Source organism: Scatophagus argus, chromosome 18 (genome assembly GCF_020382885.2).
Source record: "Scatophagus argus isolate fScaArg1 chromosome 18, fScaArg1.pri, whole genome shotgun sequence".
Lineage (NCBI taxonomy): Eukaryota > Metazoa > Chordata > Actinopteri > Scatophagidae > Scatophagus > Scatophagus argus.
This window is the reverse complement of record NC_058510.1, coordinates 9486460-9507149: the sequence shown is the minus strand read 5'-3', so window position 1 is coordinate 9507149 and position 20690 is coordinate 9486460. Positions and strand designations below refer to the sequence as shown.

At 40.9% G+C, this 20690-nt stretch overlaps 1 protein-coding gene across 2 annotated transcripts in view; it reads right to left on the bottom strand.

Annotated features, from left to right (window-relative positions):
• The window catches only part of slc4a2b (solute carrier family 4 member 2b), a 30866-nt gene that overhangs the window by 9733 nt on the left and 443 nt on the right, over window positions 1-20690 (bottom strand). For both annotated transcript variants that reach the window (XM_046370680.1, XM_046370679.1), the window contains exons 2-7: window positions 15858-16027; window positions 6599-6767; window positions 6220-6449; window positions 4848-4972; window positions 3710-3930; window positions 884-1020 (exon numbers count right to left, since the gene is read on the bottom strand). In XM_046370680.1, coding sequence (XP_046226636.1) covers window positions 884-1020; window positions 3710-3930; window positions 4848-4972; window positions 6220-6449; window positions 6599-6767; window positions 15858-15917 — 942 coding nt within the window. In that variant the 5' untranslated portion in view covers window positions 15918-16027. The remainder of the gene's footprint in view (window positions 1-883; window positions 1021-3709; window positions 3931-4847; window positions 4973-6219; window positions 6450-6598; window positions 6768-15857; window positions 16028-20690) is intronic.

The window sequence follows — 20690 nt, the reverse complement described above, 5'->3', positions numbered from 1 at the left end:
CCTGACAGGGACCTGTTGTTTACTTGGGCTGCCAGGGGCTCAGGGCTGCATAGGAGAATGTGTGTGAGTATGTTAATAAAACATAGCTCTCCCTCCCTTTCTCCCTCCCTCAGTGTCTGGTTACCTAAGCTCCTGTCTCCCCAGCTTTTTTCCTTTCCGTGTGTGAAAGGAAAGAACTCATTCATTCATTTTTAATTGTCTCCTTCCCTCCCTGTCCCATCCACAAAGAGACGAGGCAGCGCTATATTTGATAGAGGGGCAAAAAAAGGGAACATTTTACTGTGATTTGATATGATTTATGGTCTTTTTGGAGGCAAAAGTTTCTAAAGTAGAAACTAAAGATTACAACAGAGCAATTTTTTTATTCCTGCCCAAACTTTCTTGAATTTCTCAAACTAAATTTGAAAAGGTCAGCCAGGTTTAAGATGAGTTTTTTTCATTTATAGTGCAGCATTTTACAGACTAATCATTGCAAATGTAAGCCTGCTTTATTGCTCTTCTTTTAGCTAACATTCCCGAGGTAAAGGAATCATTAGCAGCACAAGAAAACAACCAACTTTTGACCAATTGAAACCGAGTAGCTTGGGGATTTGGACAGTTGATTGAAAAAAAACCCCAGCTATTTTAAGACATCAAGCTGGCTCCGCAATGATGTGATTTCCTGACAACATTCTGACATTTTATAGGCTGAAAACTTAATGACTTAAACAACCATGAACTGCAGCCTCAATATTCATATATTTTATTCCTCAAAGACAAATTTCTTAATCAAGGATCAATTGTGCACATGTACATACAAAGTAAATTAAGGTACTGATAAGGCTGACGGTTCCTGTTTTGATGTTAGAAAGGATGATGACAAACGAGTCCCGTAGCGCCTCACCTCATGTGGGGTTCGGTCGTGTTTACGGCTGCGAGTGGTCGGCTCTTTGTGGTCCTTGCCAATGTGCACCACTTGTCCCTTGGTGCTCTTTCTGACCAGGTGTCGGCGCACGCCGGGAACATCTTCGAAGCGGTGACCTGGTGGAGAAGAAGAAGGGTGAGTTGTCTTTAAAAATGCAGACTAGAGGGGACGGATGGGAAATGTCTTTGAGCTCAAAACCAATGCTAACCAAAAACGCTAACCAAAAAAAAGCATGTACAGTTCAATAAATAAACAATATGTAAGTAGTGGAAATGAAATTCCAGCACAGATGGTACGCTTTTCTTATTCTGTAGGTCTGTGGTCCTCAGGATGCACGCATTGACTGTGCACCCCAAATTCAAATCTCAGCCCACCAAGTCACAGAGGGCCAGGCCACTTTGCTTTTGTGTCTGTGGTCCCTCAGCAGGGAGTTGAGTTTCAACGCCTGTACTGCTGCCAGCCTACACGCATTGAAAAGGATGTGTGGAGAGACGCCAGATGGCACAGATACGGCATGACACCGCGAGTGAGTTCAAAGATCAGTGGACCAGCTGGAAAATGGAAACTGCTACCACAGAAATATGAGTAAAATGCAAAACAAAATCTTGCTGTAATGTTAAAAGCTGCAACAAGCATCTGAACTACTCTTCCCATATAATAATCACATTGAAAAGTAATGATCTTACAGTAAGAAAGTCATACAGGTACAGAAATAAATGAGAATCCCTTTAAGAACACCAACTGTCTTACCTTTAGGGATTGTATGTCACATGAAAAAAAACTGTGAAGCTCTTGCAGCTCATCAATGTGCCAACTCATAAAAACCAGACAGTCACTGCATGTACACAAAAAAATGACTACAACTGAGATTTTCAGCTGCTATCCTGTTCACTCTGGCTTTTCCGTCTGCTGTCAGGTCGCTCCATGACGCCTGAGTGAAATTGGAGGCAGACCCCGGAGTAAAATGAGGCCTGACCAGCATGCTGCTCTTGAAGGAATGAGGAGGATTGGTGGTGGGTGTCAGGTAAGAGCTGGCATGACCGTCTGACTACGTGCCCCCAGCTCAAACTGCAGAGTGCGACTTGTGCAAGTTTCGACAAGTTTGGAAAAAGTTGCCATTTTTTGACCGTCGCCTGACCCCACGGGTGCTGAAACTATCAGAATGCATCAGTGAGCAGAGGTGTTAATTCGCTCGGGTCGGACAAAAGGGGAGGGACAGCGATCTAATAATTCCTATTGTTGAGCGGCGGCCAGAGACAGAGAGACTTTCCCAGGATGATTTACGATGGCGGGAAGCAGATAAAAGAAGACACGGTGAACAACTGGTGATGAACCTGCTGGGAGGCTCGTCTCTGCGTCACTAAGCCCCAAACTGACCAAATATCTTAACAAAATCAAAACCACACCTCCATTCACAACCTTTCCATTTTGCCTTCAAGTCCACTTCGTTCTTCCCCTTGTTTCATTCCACTAATGATTAAAGGTTATGAACTGACGTCCCAGGTTTCACAATAAGTCACCATGTTGGCTTGGGCCTCGAGTCCAGGGGCCTCAGCTGACAGCAGGAACAGCTAATTTAATAATGCAAGCCTGTCTGCCACACTCTCTGATAAGCTGCTGCTCTCTGCTGAGGGGTCGGCTTCCTGATGTAAATCTCCCCAGCCCTGAACGCAACCCCATGCTGGGCCGAGGGGGGGGGGGGGGCAGCGGCGAATATCGCAGGGTAGCAGGGAGCCGACCGCAATGTAGAAGGAACTCGAAGTTGGCCCCAGCTCTAGCCCTGATGTCTCTGGGATAACCTGAGCATCAAAAAATCTAAGGCTTTATTGCTGTTACTGTTTAATCACATAATTAAAGTGATTTATTTCTAAAAACTGAGGGGTTGAAAATACACACAAAACACCATCAGTAAGCCACACATGCCTGAGAAACTCTGGAGATACTGGTGCAAACCACTAACATATTTCTGTTCTTGTCCATAGAATTAAATATTTTGGGAAAATATCTGAGAAAAATAACAAGAAATGATGAAGAATGTTATTTTCTAAAAAAAATGTTTTCTGCTGTAGTAAAAATTATCCATAAATGGTCACAGACTGATCTGTCTGCAGCAAGTCAATCATCAAAGTGATCCATGTGATGGACATCGACTCACTTATGTTACCTAATGGAGAAAGTGGATAATATATGTCTTTTAATAATGGAAATGGCAGTAGGTTCACGGCGAGGAAGAACGGTACAGATTTGAACCTTTTGGGGAAAGCCAGGAAAGCCTGCAAAAACACGACTGACACGACTGACACATTACCACTTTAGAAAGTTAATACGGCGACTGTGTTAGCAAACAGCCGTCTGTTTACATATTTGGCAGGCACTGAGCAACATTATCATTCATTTGAAGTCATGTTTGTGTCCACCACATGAATGTCAGGCCAGTAACCTAGTAGCCTGTTTTTTAGTCTCTACCAATTCCTGAGTGAAATATTGTGCTCTTTAGCTGATAAATGCTCCACTGTGTTCACCAGAGAGAGAGAGAGAGAGAGAGAGAGAGAGAGAGAGAGAGAGAGAGAGAGAGAGAGAGAGAACCAATGAGCAACATGAGCTGAAATGTGCTAAAACTTTGTTTAGAGCTGACCACAACTGCAGACTTAATAATTCTCTGTGGGGCTCATCACCCAAGCAACATGTAAGTAGTCAAGTGATCCATTGTCGTAATGCAAAAATATTTCTTACAGCTTCTTTTGAGTCATCCACGCTAGTTTAAAGTACATAAAATCCGCCGAGCGAGAATTCGTCCGTACTCACTCTTGATGCCGTCCAGGTCAGCAGAGGCCAGCGTCTGAGCCTCGCTCTCGTCAGTGGGGATGCGCTGGTACTTGGCCTGCTCAGCACCCGTCATGTTGCCTGTTCGCCGGCGCTCTTGCAGGTCGTAGCCGCGGCTGGCGGAGGACACCCGGGTGAGTGGTGCGTGCTCTGGTGGCGCTGACTGTGCAGTGGGACTGGAGGTGTCGAGTGAAGCGGGCTTACTGGATGAAAGCAGAAAAACGAGAGAGAAAGCCGCGGCTCAGAAACGAACAAATGACAGAAGAATGTTGCCGTTTTTGTTTTTTTTTCACTGAGTCGATTTAGGAAACATTTTAAATGTGAAGCTGGAAGCAAACGAACAGAAAAAGAGGATTATTTACCAACATACTGCCACTTAACTACCAACATTTGTCCTCTAATTTTGTATTTAATTTCTTTTTTTCCTTAATATTTGATGATTCAGTTGCCACAGAAATAACATGTCTACTCTTTGGTTGATTATAATCTTTTGATGCATCTATTAGACTCCTCTAATGCTTCTCCTACGCTTGCATCCATGAGCTTACAACATCCATCTGAAATTCAAATGCACAAAAAAAACTCTACAAATGTGCACGGATATGGCGAGAAAAGATGCTTGGTCAATATAAAGCCTTCAAAGCCCTGCTAATGTGAACATAATGGACTCACCGTCCTTTTCCCCTTCTATCAGGTTGTTCTATGAAACAAATCCTCTGTTACCAGGCTGCTCTCTGGTCGACTAAAACCAAGCGAAAGGTGTATGCGCGGCTTTATCCCAGTCCAGATTAAACCCTCAGGAAGTGGAAAAGTAAATGTCATAAGGGGAGGCTGGGGCTGCTGAGGTGTGTTGTGTGGTTGTGTAGCGACAGGTGATATATGGGTATCTGGAGAGTGGATTACTCGGCTCCATCAGATCATGCCCAGCAGGCCCACTGGATGCCTGAGACATGGTAACGTACGGTGTGTGTCTCACCGACCAATCAAACATGTGTCTGAGTGGTCTCACCCAATCAGATTGTCTGTGAGAACGTTTCAGCAACATGGCAAAAACATGCATTATGCAATCATCACAGCAGGTTTGTTTTTATCTTTAGTCAAAGAACCAGACTTGACTCACTCTGTGGAAGATGCATCTTCAGTATCTCCTCCAACCCCAGAGTGCGGTACGATATCCAGCCTACGTCCTGAGTGAGGGCTCTCTTTGTCTTGTCTGGCCACATGGTCTTCATCCGAAACAAAAAACTGGGGAGGGAATACAGAGTGAGAGCACGGTTTACCGTAAAAACAGGCGATAAACACAAAATTTAAACCAACAAGTATAGAATGAGGGCTTCACAGTCTTAAACCAAATGGATGGACAAGGTAAAAGATCAACACCAGTGACGTTCCTTGTAAAGAGACCCATCTCAGTCTCAGAAGTATGAAGAGAAGGATCACCTTAACTGTCTTACCTGGATAAATCTAAAGACAATAAGGACATAAAATCAATGAGACCAATAAATGTGTACCCTACTAAGTTAAATTTGTAATTTTTCCTTTTCTTTTGTGAAATATATTTAAACTTCTATAAAGGAAAAGTGACAAGAAAGTGAAACAGACCTAAAAACTAAAACAAAAAGTTAAAAACAACTTACCTCAGTCATATTCTATTAATTCTGCTGTAGTGAAAAGCGTTCACTTACATTATAATCAAGTTACAACTGATCTTGTTTTCTGAAGCATGAAAACAACCAAGCATGAAAGCCACTGATGAATGATTAAGACGATACTGAAATATTCATAGCGGGAAATATGGCGATGCTTCAACAGCGAGTGAGCGGGTGAGTTGTCAGATCATTGAAGGCTGAACGCTCATTCACTCACATCTTAACACAGGAGTGACAGGCGCTGCGATTGTCCCTCACACATGCATTAACAGGTGGGTAAGCGAAGGTCTAAAGCAAGCAAGACTACAGCCTGACCAGCACAGCAGCACTAAGGACAAACGGATCGATTCATCATATGCTGAATAACTGCAGTACATAATGCAGTAAAAGGTGCTTGAGATGTTGTTATCAGGACATATTTTGTCACACAAACTCTATTCTTGAGAGTAATTTATATTTTTTAAGCAAAAAAAATGCCAAACTTCGGGTGGCTTCAGATGTGAAGATTTTCTGCCTTCCTTTGTTTCACATAACACTTAACTGGGTGTTTTGGGGTTTTGGACTGTTAGTCAGACAAAAGAATAACCTCGGACTCAAAAGGAAAAGGCAATATGCAGGAAATTTTCTTACATTTCAGAGGCAAAATGATTAATCAAAACAACAAACGGTAGATTAATCGATAATCAAAATATTTCTGATCCCCAGTTGAAGTTTAAACATGCCACAAAAAACAATGAAAGCCCAAAAAGAATTCTGTCCAATAACATTGTGATTAGACTATTAGAAACCAACACAAATGGGCGTGTTTCAGTACATTTAGATTCGTATCAAGTCGAACAATACCTCCACATCTCTGACTTTCTCCAACTCGGCTGGTGCAGAAGTTGTCTCCGTCCCCTCTTCCTCCTCCTCCTCCTCCTCATCTTCTCCCTCCTCTATGGGTCCGCTGCTGAGAACATGGATACTTTTGTGATCTTTGTCCTTTCTCCTTTTCTTGCTGCTTTTCTTCCTGCGTCCCTCGGGGGGAAGCTTGGACAGAGGTCGGTGGATGTGGTGAGAGGAGTGACGGTGGTCTGGGGAGAGGATGCAGGATTTAAAGACTTTTCTTTTTTTTTTTTTTTTTTTTACATATGACACATGAATGAACTTCCTAGCTGATTAATTCCCTGGTTTGCTGAATGCTGACATACACTGAAAGACAAGCAGGCCACAGTGTGCTTACATTCAATGTCTTCCTCATGGTAGTTGTGGTGCTGCTCATCAGGGACCGCAGCAGCGGGGCTGAGGATCTGCTGGAAGCGCTGGACGCCCAAAGCTTTGTTCAGGTCACCATCATCTTCCTCTTCAGGGTGAGTAGGCCCATGTACCGAAGAGGCGGCAGGAGCCTCTGGCTGCAACACAAACAACAAACTACAATTACCCCCACGTGGTTGTGTGCCTCAGCCAACCAGTCAAGTTACAGTTTATATCCATGTCTATCCAGACTCATAATGCTGTACATGTAATGAAGACTCTGAAGGAATTTAATAAAAAGGTATTAAGTGTATTTGCTGGTGAAATGGGAGTTGGCATGTTCCAGTGAGAAACATACGGTCTACATTTAATGGGCTTGTGGTGGACTTTAATTCACACGATTTTTATTTTGACTGTTTTCTAGTTGTGCTCCCACTTTTCCTATGTGCATTGCATCGTTGGATATATCCAGCAAAAGCAGGGTGGCTATTGTACAAATTCAAAACCTGCTCAGAATGAAGCCTGCAGAAAGAATTTGTAATTCTTTGACTTAAACCAACACCAGAGGGAGTTCTGGTTCTGCAAATACGGAATCAGGACATCGAGACCTCTCATGCATGCCTTCCTGAAGATGACCTTTAAAATTGGAAACAATAGCCATGTGCATTGATCAGTTATTCTTTTTCCACGCTGTGGTGTGACAGGGATCACATGGGCGATAAGAAATCTGTTTTCTTGCAGCAGGATGGCGCGTCCTGCTGCGCCGCGTCCTGCAGGTGGGATGTTGTGATAAGGATCAACTGGAGCGACGCAGCGAGTGGATCGACTCTGGCTAACAGGATTGTGCTATAGCCACTTCGCAGCAGAATAAATGTTGCCATGACTACTGCGCAGAGGCCTAAGATCCTGTGGCGAACCCTACCTGTGGCAAAACTCAGGGGCCACAAATCATCTGACGCTCCCACAAATGGTTCTCAGGACACCCAACATGTCAATTGTATATTAAGTTTTCTGCAGTGCTGCAGGGAGTAACAGAAAGCATGTGATGATATACAGTTACTCTTCTCTGCTTAGTTTGGTGTTTTCAGTTTTTGCACAGCAGTACTATAACTGCACAAAAATGCTCTATAATATATTCAAAGCTCCAGTGCCAGAAGCTGACTAAGTATACATACTCAAGCACATGATAAATGAAGTGCATGTGCTTTAAAGTTGTACTTAAGACTACTTTTTGTATGCTACTCTTCAGATTAAGATTGAAGAAGAAACATTTAATGAGCTTATACCTTAAACCTTTTTTTTGCTTTAGATTCCCCTGAACTATAAAATAAATATCTACAAAGGTCACAGTAACCTTTGACCATCAAATTCTGAAATTAGTTCACCCTTAATGTCCAAGTGTCCTTGTCACGTTTCAGACTTGCATGAGTAGTTGGTGGCTTCATCATACAAAAATTAATCTTCAAAAAGGTCTGATTTTTGTAGCTCAAAGAGGTCAAATTATCCCAATATTCCCAATGTTGTATCAATATTACAACAAAAATATACAAATTTGTGTACCAGAGTTTTCTTCTACTCCACCAGTCACATAACTTCATGTTTATTTTGTGACCTTTTGGAGGGGCCCAAGGTTGTTGGGTGTATATGAGGTAGATAAAAGTAGCTGCAGCTCAACCAGCTGTTACAGTAAAATGCCACTTACTTACTTATTAATTCATCAATATTAACAATCCAATAATGTAATATAGGTAAATATAATCAGTCACAATGGTCATTTTTCAGAGTACTTGTACTTTTAACTAAAGAAAAAAAAATCAAGTAAAATGAATGCAGAACTTTTACTTGCTGCAGACCATACCTTGTGATACCGGTATCTTTACTGAGCTAAAGAATAACTTTACTACCACACACTGCAGATTTTTGTTTTCAAAAAATAAATAAATAAATAAAAAAAGCAACATAGTGCATCACGAATGAAACAAAAAAAAAAATCAAATCAACTCATTCCATCAGCTTAAATCTAAACATCACATGCAGAACCAGAACTGGCAGCGACTTATACGCATGATGTAAACGAGCTTTGCCGCTTTGTTTGTTCTGCTTTCACCACATTTGCAAGAAAATGAAGAGTTCATCCTAAATTTATCATGCACATAGCTCAACAGATGTTCACGAATAAGGCATGCCCAGTGTGTGAAAAACTCATTCCCATGACCCACACAACAATGTAGAGTTTTACTTTGACCTGCTTTTACATGCCACACACAGGCGATAGAAGCAGAAAACCTCACAGTGAACTGTGGACAAGCTGAGACTTATGCGTAGAAAAAGAGAGCAATAAGCACAAATTCAATATTGACCCAAGGTTCAAGTCCTCATATAGCTTTTATCCTGACAGATGGGGGGAAAAAAAAAAAAGAGTTGAACTATATGCTCACCTCAGCGACCTCCGGAACAAACAATTCAGCAATATAAAGCACCAGGATGCTGACACTTTAACTGGTATAACAGATTTTTTTCAGTTTCATCTCCAAATTAAAAATGATCTAAATGGAAAACATGACCCTTTAAAACATGTCAAAAATAAAAAAAAAGAAAGCGAACCTTTCTTTAACAAGATATCACCCCACGTCCACATCACTGTGTCAATACTTCAATATTTAGTAAGATGGCTGATTCAAAGCCCTTGAGCACACGTATCCTATCCAGATGTGTGCTGCTACACAATCCGGCGGTTTATTTTTACAGAGCTCTCATTCATATCATGGTTTCACAGTGAATCCCCAGAGGTGGGAGAGATGTGCGAGGGATTCTCGAAGAGGTGAGAGAAGTTTCCACAACCGAAACCATGTGCAAAAACAAGCCGAGAGGAGCAGAGTAAAAACAAAACTGACCAGACAATGAAGAAAACTTTGACTATTTTTTTTTTTTTTCTAAACTTTTTAAAGAGTTTCAGGGACTTACCTCGCTCATGGCAACGTTAGCTTAATTGCAATCAAGGTTTTGGTGGCAACAAGTGTCGCTGCCCTCCACCATGACAACACTGAAGGTCTGACCCTCAAAACCTCTGTTAAGAACCGCGAGCAGGAGATATCCCTCTACCCCCTGCTTATCAAAGCCTCGTGATGCCCTAATCAGAGCCATATCGGTCCAACCCGCCACCTTCACCAGTCCGCTCATTGTGCCTGGGCAAAATAAACAGGTCTCTCATTCTCGCTTTGACGACAACTGCTGACTGAAAGAACAAGCCGTGTTTGAACAGTCAGGAACAAAACCTCACGTTGACATTCATCTCCATATTTTAACTTTGCCACATGAAGCCTAAATATTGACCAAAGTGCTCTTAGTCAATGTGCCTTGGAAGGCAATGTAAAAGCATAGGAACTAAACATCTTACAATTTTCAAAGGATGCCTTTTGTTGGCTAATGTTGAGAGAAGACGTGTTAAGTAACAAGCTGGAATGAAATAATTTCTACATGACAAATGACTGAAAAAACATCTGAGACTGATCCTTCGAACAGACTGCAAACAAAAAACACTAAACTTAGCAATTACCGGTAATTAAACAAATTGAAAGTTTTCTACTGAACCTTTTCATCAAATATTCCACAATTTTTAGTCAGTTTAGTCTTAAAGCAGAAGTGCATCAGTGCTGATGCGTTGTTATCTTTCAACAAGAGCATTCTCATCACTCAACTGTTTCCCTAATCTTATAGTCTAGTGATCAATAAGATCCCAGTAATATAAGAATTAGAATTCATGTTCACTTGCGTGCATTAGCAAACCAAAAACCGTATTCACTGCCCTTCTACAGAAGGCAAACACTGAAAAAACAATATAGCACTTCAGCTCAGATAAACTCAAGCGATGTTATCTTCATGCCTTTTTGCTTAAGTGCATACAAATTATTTCCAAATAAGACCTGAAGAAATGCTAGGAAACAAGCCATGCAGCTCTGCGAGTGTGTAGTGAGGCAAAGCAGTAGTTTGAGCCGAAGTAAGCATGTAAACATGCTAACATTGACAATATTAACATCTGCCAATTAGCACTTGACACAAAGTACAGCCAAGGATGACGGGAAGGTCATTAGTTTATAAGGTATATGGCCCTAAATTATTGGTAAAAGGTTGTTACAATACTACAAGCATGAATGAATAAATAAATAAACAAAGACATTAGCCACAACAGACAGCAGAAAAAAAAGAAACACACACAATGTCGAAATCTGTTAAAATTTAGCAATGAATCAGAATAACATCAGATAGTAAAAAAAGAAATAAAAAAAGGCATCTTGTGAGGTACAGTAACACAGTAAGTTATAAAAAAGAAGTGTGCATGTGCAGCGGCCGTGTTGCGTAATGAGGTGGACACTTGACAGTGTGTGGAGGCTGCAGAGGAGATTATCTGTGCCGTGAGGTAGGCTCAAATCCCACACAGTCAGCACTTGGAGGGGAAAAGGGGGGAGATATGCTGCGGATGTCCCAGTGATCAAGTCGCACCGTGTGGCTGACGAGTCACCGCATTCTTACATATCTCATTAATCGGCAGGGAGATCCCAGTGGACAACACGCTCCGAGTTTCTGATTATTCCGCGAAAGCAAGTGATTTATAACCTGATTTCATTCTAAGCAAACTGTGATCTCTTTATTAAGCAATCACCGTTTTTTACAAACTTCCTATTACATCATGAATTTAAGAGGCATGTTTGTACTTCTTAAAATCAAATGCAAACGTATACGTCATATACTGTGAATCTAATGAAGAGATCCTCCGATCAGTGTGAGACTGGAAAATGCATGTCCAATTCTCTGTTTTTGCTTCACTTCTGGTGATACCAGAAGTCTGCCTTGAGCAGTCAACGGCTTTATCATTTCATGTTAGGCAAATGGGGTTTTCAGTAGCCAAACACTGAAAAAAACCATTTGCCTGAGATAGTGTTGTCACACGTCAGTTTTGTCTAAGATGTCCAACCGATAAACTGTCTGTTGAGTTAGGGGGATTCTGCAATGGCTGCTGGTTGCACGTCACAGGAAGAGTATGAGGTTAGAAAAGAAATACAATATGATGATAGGAAGGAGGTGGTGTGAACCGAACTAAACCTCCTATCTGAGGTTTGATGGCTCTTTTCCAGACAGCAACTCTCTCACTGAGAGCCACCGATACAGTTGCACTATAATGTTAAAGTTCACTGCTGCTATACACGGATGGAGACGTGATGACAGCAAAGCTTGGGTACATGTTGTGGTCTAGACTAGCAGTTCCCAGCTTGGGTGGAGGGATCACACACAAAACTATGAGAGGGTCACCAGATGACTAACAGGAAAAACAGGTTCAAAGAGATATTTGGATGTAGTTTTATACATACAGGCCTCACAAATTTCAAATGAAACACTGAAATCACTTTGGTTGAACTTCCCAAGACAGTTCCCATGAAACCTGCGACGAGGGATCACCTCTAGACATAGTTCAGCCTTTAGGGAAATATGCCTTTTTATGCCTGTTTTATCATGGTACAGCCTACAGCCAGCTGTGACTAGCCTGGCTTAGGATAAAGACTGGAAACTGGCAGAAACAGCTAGCCTGGCTTTGTCCAAAGGTAACAAAAGCTGCCTAACAGCACATCTAAACTCACCAATTAACATCTTATATCTTCTTTAATAGATGTGAAAAAAAAAAAGTTCTATGCTAAGCTAACTAGCTACTGATTGCTTCATATTTTACAGAGGGATAATATAAGGATCCATCTGCTTGCATAGGTCTCAACAAGAAAGTGAATAAATCTCAAAATTACAGTTTTAAAAAATTACATTTTAAAGTAGCCCAATAATTTGACATGGGTCAATGCAGCAACTTCATTGACTGCAACCTGATATTTTTACACCTCAGAGTGTGCACAAATGAAACAAAATGAACAGAACATTACAGAGCCAGGTGAGCTGTTTTCCCCAGATTGCAATATTTATTCTATGCTACTGACACGAGTGTGGTGTCCTCTAACCTCTAATCTAATCTCTAAACTCTCAACAAGAAAGTAAACACACACATTTCCAAGAGTGTGAAACTGTTCTTTTAAGGGGAATGCAAACCAAATGGGCTAGAAACCATTGGTCTAAACAGTTATCATCTAACAGATGAAGTCAGCTCCAGTGGCTCTGCTCTGCTGCTGACCCTGACCTCTAACATTTCTGTGTGACAGGAGAAGCAAAAAAAAAGAGCCTTTGCAACTTGTTTTAACTGAGCCAGCCGTACGACAGGATGCTTAATATTACTTCCTCTTGTTTACAGAAAACCAGTTGAAATGCTCACAGCGCTTCCTTGTGGAGTAAACATTCATAACCCACCTGCCAACATTCGAGGGGTGACCATGTGTCACTAGTGACGCATTAAGACAGCGCTAGGTAGTAATTATTACCATGGATTTCTAACGTCTGAAAAAAGTTAATGAACTGTGGAACACATCTCAAAAGCACAAGGGTTAGACTGAACATTAACCAGCAACCAGAGTTTGTGTTGAGGTTAAAGTTATCTAACCAAAGTCAGACTACACAGAGACTTTGAAAATGTCTATTTGTGGTATACGGGATAACGTGTAATGACTGAGTGAGAATGATAAGAACAAGACTAAATATCGCGTTCACAAATAGAGGGCAAACTTTGGACCCACGTATTAGATTGAGTCCTCTATGAGCAAACTGAACAAACTCACCTTAGATTCATACAGAAAGTCCATCAAATTACACACAGCTGAGTTGCCTAAAATAAATAAAATAAAATAAAAAAAAAAAGTCTAATAAACAGCAAGGTAGGTATATTATTTTCCAATGTCAAAAGCAAAAGTGCCGGTCGCCTTTATGAACGACTATCTGTTTCACTCTTCAGAAAGCCCTTGTCACATGACCAGGGCAGATCTTCAGGGTAGGAAGAAGACATAACTTGGTTTCACAATGTTAGTTTAAACAAGATTAAATAAACTCTCCCTGACCACACACGCACACAAACGCATATTGTTCAGGAGATAATAATTAACTCGACAGAGCTGGAGAGGAACCAATAACTGTTAAAATGCACTTACACAGCAAACATTTTTATCTTTAGAAAGGTTCTTGATCCCTCGGCTCCCTGCTGGCAAGTCTCATTATACTCAAGTCATAGTCTAGACAATCCAGCTTTATGGTAGTAACTGTCTTACCGGCCGTAACGCCGATAACGACATGCTGATTCTGAACAGACTTGACAAAAAAAATCTTGTGAATCAACACCTGTGTGGCTGAGTTCATGTAGGTCAAAGCCATTGCTATTTATATCATCTTCTGAAAGAGGGTGTGCATGGAGATCTCAACACCATTATAAACTATGTTTTGTGCAACTGGGGGAATATCCTGTCAAAGTTTTGGGTGTAATTACAGAACACAGGCTTATAAAAACAAATGTTGTACTTATCATTTATCTTATGAGATTTTAGTTATTGTGTAGAGGTGTTGGGCAACGTATATACAACTAATGCAAATCCACTGTATATATGTATGATTGATGTATGTAAAATACATCTGGCTGAATAGATAAATCTGTGTCAATTTGGGTGTTTAATAGTGGCTCATGTTGTACACAGATCTGACATTACAATTACTTATTTATATTTTAATTTTAATTGTGTCTTTTATTCTTTTCTGGACAAGATGTGCAGATATGAGGGAGGTTGAAGAGTGCTGTTGTTATGTTCCCCCTTGAACAATTTGATTCTGTTGGACAACTAACATAATTTCTTCTGGACTGTCTGTTTCAATAAAGACAAACAAAACAAAAATCTGGGGAAAAAAATAAAAACAATCAAAATGGTAACAGAAAATATAAGTAGTTAAATCTACGGCCTCTCGGTCTCAGTAGTTACATTTCATATATCCACTTCCACCTCCTAAAAACCCCTCCAGGCATGGAATGGCTGGTGGGATAGTTGGATGTCGAACTTGGAAAGCACTCACGATGTTTATCTCCAGTGAGGAACCCACTTCTAGATTACATGAAGGTAGACGTGGAAGTGGTCAGCATGGTCACACAGTTGTGCAACACTGGAAAAGGAAGCAGCTGACCAAAAATGCAAAGCTAAGGGAAAGCAACCATTTCCTACATTGGTGCTGCAGTAAGGAACACCGTGAGCATGCCTAAAGGGCTGTTTGAAGAACATGAATTACCTCTCAACATTACAATTAAGGGTACAGCTCATTAGATGTAGTGGCCCGCTCTCACTGAGAGGAAAATCTCTTTTTTTTTCTTTTTGCTCCCACTGTGCTATAAACAGTGTTATTTCCACTCACCTACACACTCGGTGTGGGCTGCTGAAACCCATTCTGAGAAAAGTAGAAACCCTTAACTCAAGTGAAAGAACATGAGATAAACTGGGAAAGATAGGTAAGTCTGTAAAAAAAAACAAAGATTCAATCCTTATAATTCCTGGAATGTAATCGAACATAATAACTCCTGGAAGGTAGTAACCATACAAACTGATGATATCTAACAATATGCGGCTGTTCATGGGGTGGATTTTTCCTTTAAGCTGGTGATATTTTCTGCTACAGCATCATAATCATCCTGAGATGAGACTTGTTGAGAACATCTTGAGTTGAGGAATGCTGCTTTCTTCAACTGCTGACCCCCCCGGGCAACATCTCACTAGCAGCCATACATTTATGCTTTCCATTATGTGCCAATATTATTTTAGTGTTTCCAAAACTGGAAACTCGTTGATTTAAAAGAAAAGAGGAAGGAAACTGTTGCAGTTGTGGTACCGTTGACATTCTTCAGTGCTCTAATGAAAAGGGATATTCAGCTCTCTGTGCCAGTCTGAAGTGTTTTTGAGCCATACTGAATATGTTTACTTTTACAGACAAAAACAGCGCATGTTACCAGGGAATTGGCTTGAGGATGTGACTAGATTTGTACACAAATGGCTCTGGAGGGAACAGCAGTGTCCAAAATACACATTCTGATGCCAGAGAGGACTCAGGGAGCTGACGCAGCACAAATCCAGCACACAGAGAATATGACTTGAAATAGAGGGCAGGTTTGGTGTTGTTCATCTAGAGCCTCTTACATGAGAAGACCATAAAGTTTGTGATTATAATCTCCACTCGAATAGAATTTAACCTGGTGACACCATCACTTCCTCATGCGTTTCATCATGTGACTGACATTGGAGCCTGACCTGACAGGACAGACTGAGGCTTTTCTGTATGTCATCGTGTGGACTTACACTGTGAATAACCAATGCCACGGCATCCGTGATCTGTTTGGGAGCGCCGGGGTTGCTCATGGCTCCACAACGGAGTCGGAAAGCTGAAGTCTGGAAAGCTGGTTTGGATTGCTGTGGCTTTAGCCCTTCTCTTTCTCACTAGGACTCAGACAGCTTTTGGGCAGCATAACCTGGAGACAGATAGAGATTCGAGGGTTAGTCCATGTGAAACTGGAGATTTATAACATGAGGCACTGAGATCCTGTAGCTGTGGACCAGTGATATGAATAGGATTATGAAGCACATTCAGAAAGTGTCCCTATTGCATGAGAAGTGCATGATTTGAAACATATGCTAACATGCTATTGTATATAAATACAATATTTATGATATTCATATTTAGTTTAACTTGTTAGCATGCAAACATTACCTAATTATATCCACAACACAAAGTGCAGGTGAGGCTGATGGGAATGTCAGTCATAATTTTTTGTAATAATTGCACTACAGGGCGAGTAGTATTCAATACAATTCATCCTCTAGGAAACATGAATTTCTGTACTAAAATTCAATGGCAATCCATCAAATAATTTTTGGGACATCTCAGTTTGAAGAAGAGGGCATAGCAACAAACAATTCCATCCCGAGATCCATGACATTAGCATGGCTAAAAATGGTCAAGATTCCTTCACAGTTCATATGATGATGTAAAGAGGCAGAACTTTAACCTCATAAAGTGCTGACTTTTTGCTTTTCCTATCAAATGTGCTGAAGTACAAAGCCAACACAATACAAAAGCAACAAGCTTCACTGTCCTAGCACTATCTGTACCGTCTGTGCCGTGGCATGTGGTCAAACTAACTAATCAACAGTGAGGGGATTTCCCGGAAGTCCCTCAAGTACCTCTGAGTCCCCGAATGTGCTTTAGGAGCACAAAAGGCCTAAACTAAGTGGCGTTTTTATGATGAAGGTGAAAGACAGGTAAAGTACATGACACTTGAGGAGGAACAATGACGGGAGTACCAGCTTTTACAAATAAAGACTATGCTAATGCTGTGATTTCACGATTCTTGATTTCAAATTTGCAGCATTTCCTCACTACTATTCAAGGTCAATAACCATTAGAGTCAGATAAGAGCCAGATAACACAGCGCTACTGTGCAGAAGACCCGTTGATAAGCACGTGCCTAAACCAGCCTCCATTTCTATTAGCCTACAGTCTCCAACACATGACATGCAACCATAGGAATCTCAGAAAAATGACAAACCTGAAACAATTCATCAATTAATTGGGCAACTGATCAACTGAAAATTAACCAACAAATATTTTTAGAATTAATTAACTGCCACGAATTCAAGGGTTCTGGCAGTTAATGCATGCTAGTTCTGTTATTTCTTGGTTGTAAAGCAAATATTTAGGGTTTTCAGACTCTTGCAGCCTAGCTATATGACAAAACCGAGCTTTATCATTAGTCCGCATATCATCCGTCATTTGCATGAATCGGTAAGGGTGTATAAATTGGTATAATCCAAATGACACTGATATATTATAATAATTAAAGCAAAGAACAAAACCCTTTGTTTTATAGTTGTTGCCTTGAACAGAAAAGTGGTTTTTCTTCAGTCAAAAAACAAAGATGGCCCTCTTTTGGTTCACTTGTTTTTTTCACAGTAATAAAACACAGAAATTCTGTTTGGTGAAAGCCAGCCTGGCTCTGTGACAATTATCAAAGCACAGATAAGCCTGCCTGATGCCTGAGCACAATCATATCAATGACCTTGCTGACAGTGAGGTACAGTTGCTGTATGTTTTGGTCATTCACAATCAGTGACAAGAGATTAAAAGAAATGTGTTAAATGAAAGTGTTTAAGGGCTGGACATCATGAACTTTTATTTTTTAAAGATTTTTTTGAGGGGGGGTATTTCTGCCTTGTTTGGACTGCAGCGCAGGGGGTGGGGGGTGCTGGAATCTGAGTACCTGGTAACAGAAAGTGCTCTACAAGGTGAGCTATTGGGACGCCCTCTTTGGAACCAGTACTTGGACGTGGACTAAACAAAGACATCACCTGCTAAAGAGACCTGAACCTGAGACACTCAGCCGACTACACAACATTTTGGCTCTGCCACAGTTGTGATCACGGCGCTGGCAGCTGTTCTATTCAGAACAACAACTTTAACTAGTTTGAGGCTTTGAAATCCAGCAATGGCAATAAAGGAGTGTGTTGGAGTTATCTTGGGTGTGTTCCTGGATTACTTTCTCAGTAAACCTAGACCCCATCACCGAGGCAGAGGCAGGTCTGGCTACATAGGGATAAAGTTACAGAACCCTGGGATCCTGAGCAAAAAGCATGGGAACCAACATATCTGCCTCAGGGCATTACTGTAATAAAACCAATAACAATAATGACCAGAGGAGGAACACAATAAGACCAACTGCAAGTGTCACAATTTTCCACAAATGCTTGCTACTCAATGATCTAAATGTTTTTTTTGTCTGCATTTAGGTACGGTCAGTCAGAGAATACAAAGGAACTAGTTGTCCCTTGTGTAAAACACAAAATGACTGTAAGAACATGGACATGAACATGAAAGCTGACAGTGCAAGAGGAAGCGAGGACAAAGTGCTCTGTATTTTTTTCCGAGAAGTTCATCACGTCTTCCCAGAGTCATCCAGATACAACCTGTGAATTACTCCTAAAGGAAGATGATGAGTGTGGGATTTTTATTTATTTATTTATTTTTTTTGTGTCTCACTTCAGAGCTTTTTCATGCAAGACTTAGTCACAGCTCACTCAGAAGTGTGCAAATATGAGGCTTTGGGAAAACTATCCTTCAGGGAGGAAGTAAGAATGAAAACAGGAAGAAGGCAACTGCTATAGACTGATGCCTGTCAGGAGGAGCTGGAACTTGTATAAAAAACTTAGAAAGCATAGGATTTTTTTATTTTTTCTACTGTCCATAATGTAAGAAAGGATATATGTTCCCAAACTAACCTGGGTTAATATAAAATGTTTCAATGTCTACCCTGTGACATTATGAGTTAACCTGTCACAGCATAACAAGCTGCCACTAACTTCCAGCAGAGTATATGGGTTTACATACATACACTCAAGTCTTTTGAAAGGACGACAGGAGCAAGATCCTACACGTTTTCTATTTGATGACTGATAGGGAATATTTATAGTTTCTGCAATATCATTGCAATGATTCTGGTGAACTAACATTTCCTTTGATTTTATCTTTACCTGAATATCTCCAAACTGCTGATATTTGCGTGATGCCTTTAGAGGGAGGTGATAACTTTTTTTGTGATGTGTACTCAGTGGTGACACATCTCTCCCACGGAGTACAAGGATACCTGAAAAAGTCTCTTTGGTATGCTGTGAATTTCCACTCATGAAAAATGCCTCTCAACTCTGAAAAGTTAAAAATGTTCTCCTTCTTTCGCCAGGAACATAAAAGGAACTTTTTGCACACCTTTAAGGCAAAAAGAGACTAAAATATGAGGAAGAAAAGTCAGATGTTGACTGACTGACTGCTTTCTCTCTAAATCAATATTTGATGAGTTTAAGGTGTTTCTAGGCGCAATGCGGGACTTTCCGTAAAGAAGGGAAGGGTGACATGTTGCACAAATCTCTAACACTCAAATACTCAGAGAAGAGGTCTGCATTAGGTGACTAGAGAAGCAATGAGTCAGCAACTAGATTCAGCAATGACCTTCTCAAAAATACATGAAAAGAAACTGTCAAACTGTTTTCCACCCTGAGCCGAGGTCTGCATTTAGAAAATGCCAATACTTCACTGTAATCTCATGTGTGCTTTGGGGTTAACGATGGACAAAAGGTTAAAAATTCTTTGCTATGCCTCCTTGTAACGACATTAAAGGAAAGGAGGGAGACAGTCAGACGACGGGCCAGAGGTTATGAGCCAGACTTGAACTCACGACACAAGCCCGCACGTGTCTCAAGCCAGTGATCTCGGCCAGGACACCCCGACCGGGACCAGCTTGAACCAGCAGCTTGGTGCATGAACGTCCACCACAGGCTGCATGTTCATCTACAAATTCTATCAAAAGAGGCATAATTAAAGAACAGTTCATAAAAAAAAAGAACCTGCCAATAAAAATGCCTGTCCAGAAATAGGAGCTTGATCACAATGTCCAAACCTCAGCCGACAAACAGGCCTGTACTTAAAAGAGCAGTACAATGACAGGGAGGAAAAGAGTGGTTTTAAGGTTTCATTAAGGACTGCATTTACAAAAAACAAGACAGAATGTAATTCACTTGTTTCTAGCAGGCCATGGGTGATCGAAGAAATGGCACCATTTTTTCCACCCAAAGACACTGATTGTGAATGGTCCAAGCGACATGAAGATAATTCAAGGCCTTAATGTTTTATCTCGCAAAAACACATGCTGTAACATTCTGAGCGCCGCTGAAGTTTACAGAATAAACAGCATTATCGCCTGGTTTAGACGCATGCAGGATCTGACGGAGGAAATCATGCATGAGATAAACAAAAGTGAGTTGAACAGAGAGTGATTTCAGAGGACAAACAGAGGAGGAAATAATGCTTTTTGTAGCTATGAGTGGTCAGTTCTAATTCGGCCACTGCAATTATAGATCCATCACTTCCCACGACATACTATACACAGTACACAGTGTACTATAATGGATCTAAATAGGATTTTGTAATAGTGGAAAACTTTGTGGTTAATTGGGCTGATAGTAGCTTGTTTGAGGCCTTTTTCTCTGAGGGCTAACCTGTGGAACTAAGCAGGATTTATTTACAGTTACTTGTGCTATGATTGCATGGCTGGAGCCTGAGTCAGTGCTACTCTGAACTCAAGTCAA